A 14,920-nucleotide genomic window follows, 5' to 3' on the forward strand; every position below is an offset into this window, starting at 1 on the left:
CTCAGAGCAAAGCGGACCTCAGAGCAAAGCGGACCTCAGAGCAAAGCGGACCTCAGAGCAAAGCGGACCTCAGAGCAAAGCGGACGCAGGCATCTCCACCTTGGTTGTGTAAGTCGGTAGTCACGAGGTACATATCCCGTAGGATGGCGAAATGGGAGCTTCACAGTTACCCAAGGCTGCGTCTGGTTTCAAGGCATTGTCCAGTCTATATTGTCGTAGAGCACTGAAGGGACCTTGTGCCAACCCCTCTTTGCAGTGATGTGCTAGACGCAGGATGCCATAAGAGATCCATTACACATAGGCGCACAGGAATGGGCAGATGGTGTACAACGTTCCGAATGTCAGTGCCTTTCTTACAAATGTACCAGTCCACAGCGTCTGGAACTACACCTGCTCAAGCAAAATTCTTTCCTCTTCGGGAGCCTAGGATCTCGGACTAGATTACGTCGCGATGGCATGACATGATAAGCCCCAGAACTATGCCACTTCTCTACGGAAAGTATGCCTAATGGCGCTGGACAAGGAAGGCTGGGGAGTGCTTGGAGATAGAACTCGTGGTGTTCGCTCATGGAGAAGTGGTGTTTGAGCAAACACAGAATATCGTCGGCGCTTTCTTTGGGCCGATCCTGAGAGCACGAGAGTCTCACTAACGAAACCGTCGCTAGTCCTGTACTTCGAAGAAATTCTGATGAGAATGTGATGAGAGGGGTGGAAGGAAGAGAAACCCAAGCACGTTCCATTGATTCGTGCGACGCGTCCAAGCTTCATCGAGGAGCGAATCAATCACAGCAATCGGCGAGGGTCGCTGAGGTAAGCAATAATCCTGGGGTTGGTGGAGGTTTGAGGCAGGAGTGACACAGCTCGGGCGATGAATTTTCAAGGCAAGGTAGAGCCTCTCCTTGACAATTCCAATTTGCAACCTCGATCACTCGGTCGTCCACCCTTTGCATCCTCGACTGCGCCACCACGCTCAGCGACTTACCCTGAAGCATACCCCCATGGTACGCAGACTCATCATTATTCTTTCTCATGGTGCGGCGGAGGAATCTTCGACGATAGGCAGCCAGGGGACCGGCGCCAGCCAACAAAGCAGTGTCCAGGCACTGGAACAATACATCAGTGTTACACGTGCTGGTCGAAAAATCGATTTGAGTAGGTCTATATCATAGACCCGAAGTGGATCGCGTCAGAAGTACAATATGTCCGCGTCCTCTCAGCCTCCGCCTCGATCCTCGACAGTACCGGTAAGTCGACCCTTCTCAGCCTTGCGAACGTGCCTGCGCCCCACGCAGTCGATACGGTTGCAACCTACAATATTCTCCCAGCATCGGTCAGTCGGGCACAAGTGGAAGGCTTGGTTGCAGTCTCTTATGCTGGGTTCTACTTTATCAACTGCGCACTTCATGACAGCAACAGAAGCGTGCCGTTTCACTTTTGGTGACCCAGGCGGGTCGATCATCATGGTCCTCAACAGGGAGCTGCTTGGTGTCCCGGCGGGATTCACCCTCAGATATGGCAATAACGGGTGTTAGCTGCACGTCGAGTAGGTGGACGATGCGGAACTCCAATCGCTCCTGCTCGCTGGACCATGATCGATGACCCAGTCATTAGTTCCGCATACGTAGTGTACGATGTTGACAACATCGACATCTACCCCACCCAAGCAGCATCCAACAAAATGGGCAAAGGGGCAGCCCAGGAGATTCCTGCGGCCTCGGGCATTCCGGGCGTGACGTTCACAGCTACTGCGACTGCGTCTTCGTTCCCTACTTCCTTCCTTCTTTCTCTCCATCCATACTTCCGAGATCCCAATGAGCCTGCTCTCGAAGCAAAAAGCGTCGACCCCAGTGCTGACTGATACCACGCAACTTCCGACCACGTCTACGTCGCCCTTTCTTCCGACACCGCCGGAATAACTGGAAGCGCAGCCACTGCAACGTCAGCTTTTTCAATAGCAAATCGTAACTGTGACGTTGGCATGGACGCAATCACTGGTGCTATTGTCATGCTTGCCATGCCATGGATCAGCCTGATCCTATGATTCTGGAGCGACGGCTGGGCTGGCAGAGGAAAGGGCGCTCTGTCCTAGAAGAGGTTATTCCGTGTCAGTCCATTGCTTAAGAACGATCGGGTCCTAAAGTACGGCGTAGAAGATTTGTTGTCTTCGCATCCGAAGCGCTGATGTAAGAGTATTCGTACTCCATAAACAAAGCTCGGATCCGATCGTGGGTTGGCGAGGGCACGGCAAACACGGTGTTGTCGGCGTAGTTCCCACCCACAAAGTTTCCCCACCACGATCGTGCCGACATCTGCCCCTCCTTTTCCCTTTCGTTCATCCTGAACTCAACTCTGTCGGCACTTCAACGTCTACCGTCATGAGCCTTGTGGGGGATTCTCCTATGGGGGCTCGACCACGGAGTAGATGATCGGTCCGACAATCGCCCGTGGTGAACATGCGGCCGCCTTGCCTGGACCCTTGCATATGAAGTGTTTGCATTGAGGGGATGTGTTTGCAACACCGTGGGGCTCTTGAGTCTGAAGTGAAATGAGCGTGAGAATGATTTTCCTTTCCGCATTGCTTTGAAATTCTTTACCAGCAATCTTCTCACCGTTGACTCCCTTCCCTTTGACATTCTTTCCCACAAGCACTTTCTCGCTTGGAAACACATCATCTTCCTTGGATTCGACCCTGGCCTTTCCTGCTCCTCACACTCGCCTTACCCAGCTTCAACACCAGTTCTCGTCGTCCAAAATGCCTTCCAAAGCGACTCATATTATCCGCTTCATCGCCAACGAGGACAACCGTGTCCACCTCGGTCAGCTGGTCGACACATCCCGCGACATCGGCCTCGACAGCCTCGAAGGCAAGGAGATCAAAGCCTACATAATCAATGGCTCGATATTCGCCCCAGAGGTCACAGAGCACGTCTACACCGTTAAGCAACTATTGAGCCCAGTCAGCCAGGAGGACTGCAACTACATTCGGTGCCTGGGGCTGAACTACAAGGACCATGCCGCGGTAGGTTCTTTCTGCCCGATTCTTCCACGATGCTTTCATGACAAACTTGCGAGGCCAGGACACAACTTCTGACCATGACTAGGAAGCAAACATGGCTCTGCCCAAAGCACCCATCCTCTTCACAAAGCCCCGAACTGCCCTTGCCGACCCGTACCCGTCCGTCATTCCGGTCCCCAAGGCCGCTCAGGACGGCACGTCCGACTACGAGGCCGAGCTCTGCGTGGTCATTGGCAAGAGTGGGCGAGACATCCCCGAAGACAAGGCGCTCGACTACGTCCTGGGATACACGGCCAGCAACGACGTCTCGGCCCGAACCATGCAGATGTTGACGACCCAGTGGTCCTTCTCCAAGGGCCTAGACGGCAGCTGTCCGCTCGGCCCCGTGTTGGTGACCAAGGACGCGATCCCGGATCCGCAGAACCTGAAGATCAAGGCCATTTACAACGGGCAGACCGTGCAGGATGGCAACACCAAGTGAGTAATTGACGCGCATTGCTTTGATCCTAAGGATCTTGTTTTTACTGACTGCGCTTCCCAGGGACATGATCTTCTCGATTGCCAAGCAAATCAGCTATCTCTCCCAGGGCACGACTCTCGAGGCAGGCACTATCTTCCTTACTGGCACTCCTGCTGGGATTGGCTTCTTCCGCAACCCGCGTGTTGTGCTGGAGGATAAGGGTGATATTAGAATTGAGATCGAGAAGATCGGCACCTTGATCAACAAGGTCAGATATGAAGAGTGGTGAGGGCAGATGTGATTGATAAAGAGTGGTGGGGCAGATAGTGTGAAAAACAGTGGTGAGCTGGGTCTATGATCTGCTCTGGGGATGGCAATGATAGGGAGTTCAAAAAGAAAGAGCTGGTTATCGAAGGTTGACAACATGTCAATCGGAGTCAGCGAGGTAGGATCAGTGGATATGAGCAGTGTGATCCAATCTGGAATGGGCTGCTTAGCAGTGGGATCACGACAAGGTGAACGGCATCTGGGCACGGAGATTTTCGAACGACCATGTGAAGATGGAAGACTGGCGCTGAAGTGTGAAGAAACCAGAGCGATATACAGTAGTTAGTACTCAGTTATGTTATTGCCGGGGCTAGAACACAACCACGACGGAAGCCTCGTTAAATGACCAACACCCCTTTAACCATCGACTGTTGATCATCCAGGGTGTACGGACTAGAGTCTGGAAACTCCAACAGGCCGAAGGACCCCGTCCAGAGACGATAGGATGTCTATTGCAAGGCTAGAACACAACCACAACGAAAGCCTCGTTAAAATCACCAATACCCATTTGACCATGGACTGCTTCATCATTCGTTTATAGGGCTTGAGACTTGCAACGGACCAAACGCCGTGCGTTCACAAACTCTATATAGGAGTAACTCACTACTCGCCTTAAGAGACGTCCACGGACGTTCTTGGACGGTCTTCTTCCTGGACGGTTTCCCTCTTGGACGTGTTATTGATGCCCAGTCGTCCCGCAGCTTTTCTGAAATAGCACTGCGGAAACGTAATATCCACCAAAGCCAGCACAATGCGTGAATGACTCCAACAAAGCGGTGATCTCAGATCAAGTTCAAGCCCAAGGTCAAGTTACAGTACAGGAACCAAAACCCATTTGTGTTTCGCCAAATTTCAATTCTCCTATCAAATCCCAGCTAACAGCTAATTAACAGCTAAAATCAGTAGATAACTGTACTTACCCACATATGGCGTCGAGATGTCCAAACAGCTACTGTCGCCAATGAAGCGCACGTACATCGTCCATCCATCCCAGCCGGATCAATATCCCACAGACAGACAACATCCGGTAGGTAATAGTGTCCATGACATATATTCATCCATCTCACATCCCCACATCATAAAAATATCAGGCATCAGCCGTTCTTCGAAGCACACTCCACCCGACTCAGACTGTGATCGTCGCAGTAGAAGCACATCCCACCGTGTTTCCCCTGCTTTGACTCCAGGTTGCTCTGCCCTGATTTTGCCTGTCGTCCTCTGCTCTCCTCTGACAGCATACCTCCCCCCCATTCGGTTCCTCTGACGACCCCATTCCTCTTGAGGGCAGCTCACTCCAAGAACGAAGACGGCACCTCGGGGCCCCAGACAGCCAACCCCTCATGCTCAGCGGGCCCATACCCCACAGGAGTATCCTCATTGACGAGATCCCCGTCGGCATAATGCTCGACCATAAACCCGGTCACATCCCACCAGTAATCGAAGATCTGGCTGCCCAGGATATGCCGCCCAACACCCCAGACGGACTCATACTTTTTCTCCGCAAGCCACTGATGGCCCAGGAGCTGTGTGTCAAAGTCATGCACCTCGTAACTCGAATGGTGCACGTGTTTGTCTTTCCCCGGCACCGTCGTGGTCATGAAGAACGTGTGGTGGTCCACGGGCGTCTGGCCGCGGTCGATGGATCCGAAGAGGGCCACTTCCTTGCGCGCAGCCTTGCCCGTCGCCTCGTCGACTTTTTCTTCAGATACATAGAGGATGTCGGATGGGTATATGTTGAAGTTGCGCGTGTACCAGTCCATCTGGGCGGGGAAGTCGTCGACGTTGATGCCGAAGTGGCCGAGCTGGGAACGCGTCAGTCAGCAAGATGTTTTTTTTGGAAAAGCTCGCTCAAGAGGCGAGCGAGCGGGTCTGGCGTATGTTATCACCCACCTTATGCACGGCCGCCGGCCCGGGCTCGTACCGCTGAAAGGCCTTGACTCGCGGCTTGTCGGTCTCGTCATTGACCAACAATTTCACGGGCTTGGCCCGCTCCTCTTTGACCTCTGCTTGGCCCCAGATGAAATTCACGGGGAACCCCTCCGGGTCGGCGATCGAGACGATGAACCCACCCCCCGGGGCGTCCTTCATCTCCTCGATCCCGTCCGTGAGCACGGTGGCGCCCTCGATTTTGAGGACCTTTTCGAGTTCTTCCTTGGATTCGACCTCGAAGGAGCCGCCCAGGAACTTCTTGGGCCCCTGGCGCGCGTAGTAGACGTACTGGTCCGGCCCGTAGCCGCGGAACCAGCGCTCGTTGTCGCCCTTTTTCACGACGTGCATGCCGAAGTCTGCGCGAAGTCAGTAAGGATACCCACGAACGTGGGTTACCCACCTCTCAAAAACGTCGTCGCCTTGTTCAGGTCGGGATGTTGATAGCGCATGTGGTTCAGCTTGACGATGCGGACCTGCTTGGACGTGTCGATGCCCCGTCGTTCCTGCCATTCGCGCTTACTTTCCGAGTCTGGGCCGATGGCCTCGACGTCCCGGACTGAGGCGCCCCGGTTGGGACTGGGGCCTCTGGAGATGGTGCCATTGGCGTTGGGCTGTATAGAGAAGGGGGAGTGTTAGCTACGAAACGCATATGCGTAGGTACGGAAGGAGCTGGGATCGCCGTGCCTTTTCGCCCTTCTTCAGAGCATCCTCTGTGATGTTATGCTTCAGTTGGTCTGGCTGGTTCATTCTGGCGGGTCGTCGTCAGTCGCTGGTGTGTGAGTGGGGTGAGTGCCGAAGTAGAGGAAGCAAGTGGTTGGTACAAGAAAGCCTTCAATATGAACAGAACAGTAAAGGTCGAGTACGAAGTAATTATCTGACGCTGAACGATCAAAAAGCCTGGAGCTAGTGATCACCGTCAGAGCAAGACGTACAGGTAGTGATGTATTAAAACCAGAAGAACAAAACACGCGCAAAGACAAGGATGATTCCAATGAGCAGGTCATTACCCCACAATGAGTCCGCGAAGTTCGCCCGCAGTTCACAAAGGGTCCAGGCCAGCCAGAAGCCAGAGCCAGCTTCGTCAGACTGTGTCTACGTGCGCCCCATCATGGATGAAAAGCCGACAGGTGCCAAATGGAGCATATTTCGAGCGAGGTGCGTGTGCGTGTGTGGCTTGGGTGTGTAGAGTCAGATCGAGGTCCAAAGTGGTGCAACGGACGACGTCAAGACGATCATGGGCCGACAAACACCGTCCCCGCAATTAGTTGATCAAACTAACCACACAGTTTTCGAAAGTCCGGAGTACGAATCGGTATTTCCCCAGCGTCCTTCGACGAACAGAGGCCTTCGTACAAGCACCGAGTTTCATCTGTCAGCACGAGCGGACCATTCCGTCGTATCTTCAGAAGATCTGCTTGGGTCGTGGTATCATGATACTCTGTTGGCGTCGACCCTGGAGGCACCAGAGGCGAAAGCAAAGAGCCCCACGATCTGCCGAAAATGCAGCGACGGCGTCGATGTGGGGTCGCCGTTACGGTTGCTTTGTGGGACACTTGGCAGATGGATGGATAAAGACCATGTGTCAGGCGAAGCCGCCAAAGCCGATCCAATGATTCGGGCCAATTATCGGCCTCCACACGACGAATCGAGGAATTTGTCGACGATTCTAGAAATCGGCACAAGCACAAGTCTAATCATTATACTGTGTATCTACAACACCAACAGCTCGTTCTCGTGATGCTCCCCACACCGCACACGGAATCAGTAGCTGGTATCCTGCATGGTCGTAAACGGTCCTACTGTGCCCAAGTCAGGGATGCGACCCAACAAGAACTCAAGCTGTCGGTAAGCCGCCGAAGGGGCATATTGAGGGATCATGTGACCAGAGAGTTGGACGGTGACAAGCGTCAAGCCTCTTTCGGTATGGTATTGTCCCATCACACCGGCACCGGCCGTAGATCCCAGTTGGAAGTCGTACTCCACGTGGTATGGCACGTAGAAGTCATCGAACTGAGACGGCGGGACGGAAAACCCTTGGGCACCGTTGAAGCTCATGTTCTGGATGGCGAGCAGGGTTCCGTTGTAGATCAGGATCATGTCGAGCAACCCGTGACCAATGATCGTGCGATCGGCTCTCTCAATCACGCGCGGAAGAACGCTTAATGCCGATGGTGGTGAATTATCCGTGTTGTTGACAAAAACGTCCACGTTGGTGCATTCGGCCCACTCCTGGATTGGAGCATGGATGGCCTTTTGGACATCAGTACGATTGAAGTAGATGCTTGCGCCTTCCGGCAGGTAGTCGAAAGAGCCAGGGAACCCGAGTACATCAAACAAGAGCGGACATGTCGTTGCCACTTGGTAGATGTCAAAACACGGATTAACAGTTGATGCGGCAAAGAAGACTGCGTCGAACGTGTCGCAGCCGTCAGCGCTCAGATCGACATTGGGAGGTGTGGGCAGCGGTCCTTTCGGAGGAAAGACCAGGTTGTCGTTCAGGAAGGATGTATATCCGCACGTGTCCGACATATTGTGCAATTGTTCCATAAAGGTGGCGTTCAGGTCCAGGAGAGGCAACCAATAGTCGGCGAAAGCAGTGACCGGAATATGTTCCTGGACAACATCGTAGCTCAAGCTCGGATCGTAGATCATGATGGAGCTAATGTTGTAGTACTCGGTGTCGTCTTCATTGAACATGGCATCTGCGATGTAAGGCACATAGTACCCGGCGTAGGATTCCCCTGCGATGTAGACCGTGTAGCCCTGCATCGAGAACAAGTCGACAAAGTTCTTGAAGAATCCGAGAAATTGTGAGGCGACGTCCGCTTCCGATGTCGCCGTGGGAGTGCCCTGGGAGAAGCCAGTGCCAACGGGTTCTGACACAGAGAGTCAGATCACCATACGCCCAAACAAGTCAGGCATCGGGGCTTACGCTCAACCCAAACCATGTTTGTCAAATTCGTCCATGACCATTGATTGCGTACGGGCTTGAATGTGCCATATTGCCACAAGAATGGTCCATTTTCTATTCGTCGGTGTCAGAAAAGATGGCGAGCCAGATTCGACTATGCTCACCTTGAAGGAAGCCTTCTAAAGAACTGCAGCCAGGCCCTCCATTCAACCAGATGACGATTTCGTTGGTCGCATTCGGGTTGGTCGAGGGAAAGAACCAGAAGAAAAGTTCTGACGCGTTCGTCCGATTCGATATGGGTAAAAGGCCGGCATAGGATTCGCCAACATCGAAATCGACATCCGGGATCGCGCTGCCGTTGACCGCGTATTCTGCCACTTGTTAGACGTCTCTCGAGCTTTACAGTCTGCTGGCAACGTACTCTTCGTGTTGTTATTCAAGAAGAGGTGTGGAGCCGCCCTCTCCTCAATCTTTGTCGCAGCGGAGCGTGATTGAGGTGCGACGCTCCTCCTGATCTCTGGGAGAGTCTTGCCTACATGTTGCGGGCTCCTCTTTGCGGATGCGAGTGAAATCAAGCCCAGCGCCAAAGCAGCGATTGAGAACCTCATGTTTGCGAGCAGCCGCACAGAAGGAGACCCTCGCGAGAAGTTGGCCGACGGCAGTGGGAGGGGACTCACAAATAAAAGGCCTAAAGTTTGTGGACACCGGCCACAACCCTCCAAGCTTCGAGATCGTTTGCTTGACCCATGATGAAAGCTTTGCCTTGGGTTCCTGGCTTCCGTCTCCACTATTTGACGGCCATGAACGCAATCCCTGGTCGCACGCGAAGGTGATTGATCGATAACGAGATCATGCAACTTGACGACTGGCAAGGCGACAACCCAGAGTCGAGCTTACACTGGTGCAGTCGCTGCAAGGATGTACTGAGCGTAACATTGGGACGTCGTGAGGTCTGCGCTATGCACGCTTCGAGAAGGTCAACATGTGTTTGATGACGCGCGCGAGACAGGGAAGATGGTAGTCGGAAAGCAGCCGGGACGTGGACTGGAGAAGGATCTGCTAAGGAAATGGTTATCGGCCACGTTGATTCGTCTACTGTGAGCTCGTGTGCCTCCTTTCAAGCTGATAACAATCCTGTTACATGCTTGCTAGCCATGTAACCTACCCATCTGTTCTCCACCAGAGCTTAGGCGAATACCTCGGTTTGTCTTGGTGTTTGGCGGTGAAAAGGATCATTGATTGACTCGAGCCGCGGAAGTCCCTCTGCAAACGAGGCTGATTGAGCAGCTGCCGGTAGGATGAAGTCTTGCTCTCTGAGAGGACGGCATGACCGGTGGACGGTCTAGTTGTGAGACCGCGGGAGATGAGAGCGATTTGGGAGGTTTAAGAGACGGGCCAGTCAGAAGGAAGAAGGAAGGAACAAATCAAAGAGGCGAAGGAGCGATAGCGGTAAGTTTGACAACTACTCTATGGGGTAGTACTGCGTAGCCTTCCCTCTGTTTAACTAGCCTCGGCGCACCCCAAAGGCCCCCTGCAAGCCTCTCCCGGCAGTGGCTAGCCACTCCTCAGGCTTGCCGGAGCTTCGAGAAAAGCTTGTCAATCCCCGCTATGGCACGTCGCCACCCCTCACCACCGCCCGCCCTCCAAACCTCTTTAAGCAGGTCATCACTCGCAGTGCTCTCCAGATAGGAAGGCTCTTAACTATCAAGCAAAATGAAGTCATAGCCGACTGAGGTCGCAGTGAAAAAGTCTGAATCTCGAATATGTGAAGCCGGGCGGCTGTCGTGGGAAAAGAAAGCACGCCGAGACTTTGAAGACTGGCTTCTCTGCTCTTTATGGCATGCTTGCGCCATAGGGGAAACTAAGGACAAAGGCAAGCAAGGATTCGAAGTACAGGCACATAAATCATCCGATTGGTTTCCTACACACCAGGCGTTGGCGAGGCCCAGGTGGCTGGCTGAATGACACGCAGCCTTGTCGATCTAGGTCAAAGCCTCATCCGGGGAGGGCGCATCCATCTCCTCTGGGATCGCTGCCTCCGCTGAACACCATCTGGCCAGTCTCCTCATCCACATGCCTGCGAATAACCTGTCCTCTGCCAAACATCGCCCTCCTGAAGCCGTGCAGGACCTGGACATTGTGTCCCATCTGCTCCAGTGCTTTCACGGTGGCCTCGTCGATTCCCTCTTCCACATTTATAACCGTACCATCTGTGTCTCCTTCTTTGGGCATGCCTGCACCAATGCATATTCTTGGGGCATCGAGTGCCTGTTGCGGGTTCAGACCGAACACCTCCATGTTTAGCAAGACTTGGACGTGACCCTGCGGCTGCATAAAGCCACCCATTACACCATATACCGAGTGTAGTTGTCGGTCGGCTTCTTCGCCGTGAGTGATTAAGCCGGGGATGATAGTGTGGTAAGGTCTCTTCCCGCCTTGGTAGATGTTCGGATGATTCTCTGGTCCCAGCTGGAAATTCGACCCTCGGTTCTGGAGTGTGAATCCACAGCCTTGAGGGATGATGGCAGATCCGAATCCTTCGTAGTTGGAATTGATGAAACTCATTCCATTGCCATCTTTGTCAGTGACGGCGAAGTAGACTGTGTCACTGTGATTCTGGGCTGGGCTGGGTCCAGGTTGTCCGCTGTCAAATTGGCCGGCCTTGTCCTTGTTAAAAAGCTTCGCTCTCTCCGTCAGGTAAGGTCTGGATATCAGTTCTGACGACTTGACTTTCATGAAATCTGGATCCGTCACCCACCAGCTAGCGTCAGCGAACGCTATCTTGAGTGCCTCGATAACAGCATGCAGGTGGATAGCACTGTTGTGGTCTTCCTGGGCAAACGCAGGGATTTGATGGGTCCGTTCGAGTTCTTCCAGTATACCGAGAGCCATCAATGCAACAATGCCCTGGCCATTCGGCGGATGCTCCCACAGCTCCACAAAGTGGTTGTCTGGAGACCCGTTGGTCACCCTGTGCGTGCCTTGGTTCTTGACGTTTTGCGCGCTGAACTTAAGAGAGATGGGCTCCGTCTCTTGTGCGCCTCGATTCATATGGTCCTCCAAGTCCGACAACTCCATGTGCCCGCCCGTGAGGTTCAGGACGTCTATAATTGCCTGGCCAATCCGTCCGCTGTAGAATCCCTTCTTTCCTTCTGCTGCCAACGTCCGGAAGGTCTTGGCCAGGTTGGGGTTCCTCATAATCTCACCAGCACGTGGAGCCCTAACGAAATCCTCAGAGTTCTTGTCTCTCTTGAGCATCTCGCGGAAGTTCGGCGACGCCCGTCTGAGATCTGGCTCATGGTCATGCCACTTTCACAAGCATGTCAGTAATGTCCCGGGCCACGCGCAGAGGGAGGATAACTAACCTGCATCGCTGCCAGTTCGCTCACGGGAAAGCCTTCCTCTCCCATCTCAATTGCTGGTGTCAAGATTTGCTCAAGGCTCAACTTCCCGCTTCCGAACTTCTCGATGGTGTCGACCCACCCGCCCGGTGCACCTGGAACCGTGACTGATAATGGGCTATGTGTCGGAATCTTGCCTGAGCTGATCCCCAACTCTTGCCTGACTTGCTCGAGAGTGGTATTCTTTGCGCTGCGTCCCGAGCCGTTGAGCGCATGTACTTTCTTCGTCTTTGCATCAAAGTATAGACAAAACATGTCTCCACCAATGCCAGTCGAGGTCGGCTCGGCCATATTGAGGGCGGCGGCTGTGGTACGCTATCAGTACGGGCTGGGTAGGGGCAATATCGACGTCGACATACCGACGGCCACCGCAGCGTCCTGATGTCGGCATTGTCAGCGGCCTGACCAGTCCTCGTGACCTAGGTGTTGACTTACTGCTGCATTGCCTCCCTGCTTCAGTATCCTCTGCCCCGCCTCTGCGGCCAGAGGCTGTGTGCATGCAACAATGCCCTTCGTGCTATGGACCACACTCCTTCTGCTAGCGAACTGTACAAATTGCGGTGTGTTGCTGGGGAATACGGCTTCCACCTTCATGTCTTTCCCTGTTGAGCCCATCTTGGTGTTTGGTGTGGGCCGATCGATGCGAACTGGGTGCAGAAACACTCAAAGAAAACGAGTTAGGATGGTCTGAATGAAGAAGGGCACCACGGGTAAGCGACGAGACGACGAAACATATACTTCCCACTGGATTTGGGCGACGGCGAGCAGTCCATCGGGGATCGTCACCCTGCGAGAAGATGTAGATAAATGACTTAACCGTTGCCCCTCTATGACGTGGAGAACAGCATGCATCTTCGACAAGAGGGGAAGGAGCAAATGATTGCTAACACCTTCAGGCTTGTGTTCTCGCAGCAGTGGCTTCGCTTCACGGTTTAGCAGGGCGTTGACAGCGAAGGAAAAGTTAGAGGCCATCAGGACTTCTCCGTCGCTCCAGTGCTGCTGATGGAGATGGAAGACCTTATCACGGAGGTGCCGGTGGCTCCCCCGCCGATGAACATACGGGCGCGACGGGCAGCTCGCCGCTCGCGGAAAGTTCAGTCCATCGCCCACCAGCCCTTCTCATTCCTGCCTATCTATCGCGTACACGCTTCTCTTAGCAAAATTAGATACTAGTCGCACAATGGAATGGCCTTGCGACCAGTCCTCCGCCCAGACAAATGAGAGCCGTCGAAAAGAGTGCTCCTAGCGCTGTATTTTCCCTTCGTGAGAATCGTCCTGTATGCTTTTTCGCCCATGTTTGACAATGTGTGCTGCCCTCAGCCTCATCCTCATCTTCGTCCTTATCCTCAACCTCAGCAATGTATCAAGCACCGACTCTTTCTGGGCGCCAAATCTCCCTAATACTCGTATGCTCTGCGAGCGTGCTGATGGCCCTGCCAATGAATCCCAATTTCGTAGCAGGTTTTGACTCACTGTGGTAGAGTCTGTCACTTCTCGAGCTGGAATGCCTGGAGGCCCTTGGTCGATCCTCCGAATCTTGACGCTTGCTGCCGTGCTCTTTGTGGTACCTGTTTTCGCGATGGTCTCCGTTGCGGCTTCGCTCCTTGTCTCGGTGTTTGTCCTTGGGGGTATCGGGGTCGTTCACCTTGAACATGAGAAGATGCCCGGTATCGCTTTCACCAGTGCCCATTCTCTTCAGGATACTAGGAATTGCCGTTCCTCCAGAGGAGCTGCCGCCACTTCCAGAACCTGTAAAACTTGGTTGCCTCGGTTTCCTTTTCGGCTCGCGGGGAACATCGGTTGCTGTATCGTGAGGCGACTCGAGAGTCACATCTTTCTCTTTGCCTTTCCGTCTGTCTTCATGGACGATTTCTGTCTTGCGGTGACCGTCCTCGGCAAGCTTTTGCCTCTCCTTTTCTCGGCGTCGCCTACGCCTCCCCTCTTCTTCAGCAGCCGCTTCGGCTTTTTCACGACGTTCGCGTTGCTCCTCCTTTCTTGCTGCGTCCTCTGCCTCCTGCCTTTTGCGGGAACCAGCTTCTTTAGCCGCGTGTCGCTCTCTTCTGGCCTTCCTCTCTTCATCTCTCTCGCGTTCTTTTTCCTTGTACTCAGCAGATTCCTGGCGACTGTTCTCTTTCTCCTTTGCTTTGGTAATCTCTCGAGCGAACGCACTATCGAAGAGACCAGCTTCACGCCTATCGCGTTCAAGTCTAGCCCTGTGCCCATTCAATGGGTCCTTCGGATACCGTTCTCGCTTCTCGTCGTGGTGTTTCCGCCGCCTTTCTCTCTTGTCCCTCGACACCTCCGTTGCCACAAGGGCCGCCGCTGCGCCAACAGCTGCGGCGGCGGCTGCCCCTTCGATCGGCAGCGTTGATTCCGGTTCTCCCTCTATATCCCTGGATGCTTCCGGTTCCTCGCTTGTGGGGCCATCTTCAGGAGCCGCAGGCGCTTCTTCAGGAGGGACCGGAGTTTCATCAGTAGGTGGAGCATATTCCTCTGCCGTGGCATCCTCTGCCGGTGGAGCTGACTCGTTCGCAGGTGCAGCATCATCTGGAGCCGCTTCTTCCTTTGTAGGTTCCTCGTCAGCCGGAGCTTCTTCAGGGGCCACTTCATTGGTGGGCGCATCTTCAGCAGGAGCCTCTTCGACAACCGCCTCATCGGTGCCAGGCACTTCTTCGGTGGGAGGAGCCTCATCGACGTCAGGCGCTTCTTCGGTGGGAGAAGCCTCATCGGCGGCGGGTTCTTCAGTGGTAGCAGCTTCTTCCTCGGCCGGAGGTGCTTCTTCTGCAGGAGCTTCTGGCCCGGTAGCAACTCCTTCGGGGGCAGCTTCTTCGGGGGCAGCTTCTTCGGGGGCAGCTTCTTCGGGGGCAGCTTCTTCG

General features: G+C 54.0%; 5 protein-coding genes across 5 annotated transcripts in view; 1 reads left to right on the top strand and 4 right to left on the bottom strand.

Annotated features, from left to right (window-relative positions):
• Positions 1 to 2,752: 2,752 nt before the first annotated feature.
• A1O7_04147 (uncharacterized protein) lies at positions 2,753 to 3,765 on the top strand (the record flags this gene model as incomplete). Its single annotated transcript, XM_007758162.1, has 3 exons — positions 2,753 to 3,019; positions 3,102 to 3,493; positions 3,558 to 3,765. 3 exons carry the CDS (start codon positions 2,753 to 2,755, stop codon positions 3,763 to 3,765), a joined length of 867 nt encoding a protein of 288 aa, XP_007756352.1.
• Positions 3,766 to 5,092: 1,327 nt separating this feature from the next.
• Positions 5,093 to 6,479, bottom strand: A1O7_04148 (uncharacterized protein; the record flags this gene model as incomplete). Its single annotated transcript, XM_007758163.1, has 4 exons — positions 5,093 to 5,605; positions 5,694 to 6,088; positions 6,133 to 6,343; positions 6,378 to 6,479. The coding sequence occupies 4 exons, from the start codon at positions 6,477 to 6,479 to the stop codon at positions 5,093 to 5,095; spliced, it is 1,221 nt and encodes a 406-aa protein (XP_007756353.1).
• Positions 6,480 to 7,493: 1,014 nt separating this feature from the next.
• Positions 7,494 to 9,251, bottom strand: A1O7_04149 (carboxypeptidase D; the record flags this gene model as incomplete). Its single annotated transcript, XM_007758164.1, has 4 exons — positions 7,494 to 8,608; positions 8,665 to 8,757; positions 8,808 to 9,014; positions 9,065 to 9,251. 4 exons carry the CDS (start codon positions 9,249 to 9,251, stop codon positions 7,494 to 7,496), a joined length of 1,602 nt encoding a protein of 533 aa, XP_007756354.1.
• A 1,387-nt stretch (positions 9,252 to 10,638) lies between these two features.
• On the bottom strand, positions 10,639 to 12,659 carry A1O7_04150 (gamma-glutamyltranspeptidase; the record flags this gene model as incomplete). The annotated part of the gene is made up of 4 exons (XM_007758165.1): positions 10,639 to 11,952; positions 12,009 to 12,349; positions 12,404 to 12,422; positions 12,480 to 12,659. 4 exons carry the CDS (start codon positions 12,657 to 12,659, stop codon positions 10,639 to 10,641), a joined length of 1,854 nt encoding a protein of 617 aa, XP_007756355.1.
• Positions 12,660 to 13,407: 748 nt separating this feature from the next.
• The window catches only part of A1O7_04151 (uncharacterized protein), a gene marked incomplete at both ends in the record, with an annotated part of 3,645 nt that continues 2,132 nt past the window's right edge, over positions 13,408 to 14,920 (bottom strand). The window contains one exon of the mRNA XM_007758166.1: positions 13,408 to 14,915. Coding sequence (XP_007756356.1) covers positions 13,408 to 14,915 — 1,508 coding nt within the window. The remainder of the gene's footprint in view (positions 14,916 to 14,920) is intronic.

This window comes from Cladophialophora yegresii (genome assembly GCF_000585515.1).
Source record: "Cladophialophora yegresii CBS 114405 chromosome Unknown aczIN-supercont1.3, whole genome shotgun sequence".
Classification (NCBI taxonomy): Eukaryota; Fungi; Ascomycota; class Eurotiomycetes; order Chaetothyriales; family Herpotrichiellaceae; genus Cladophialophora; species Cladophialophora yegresii.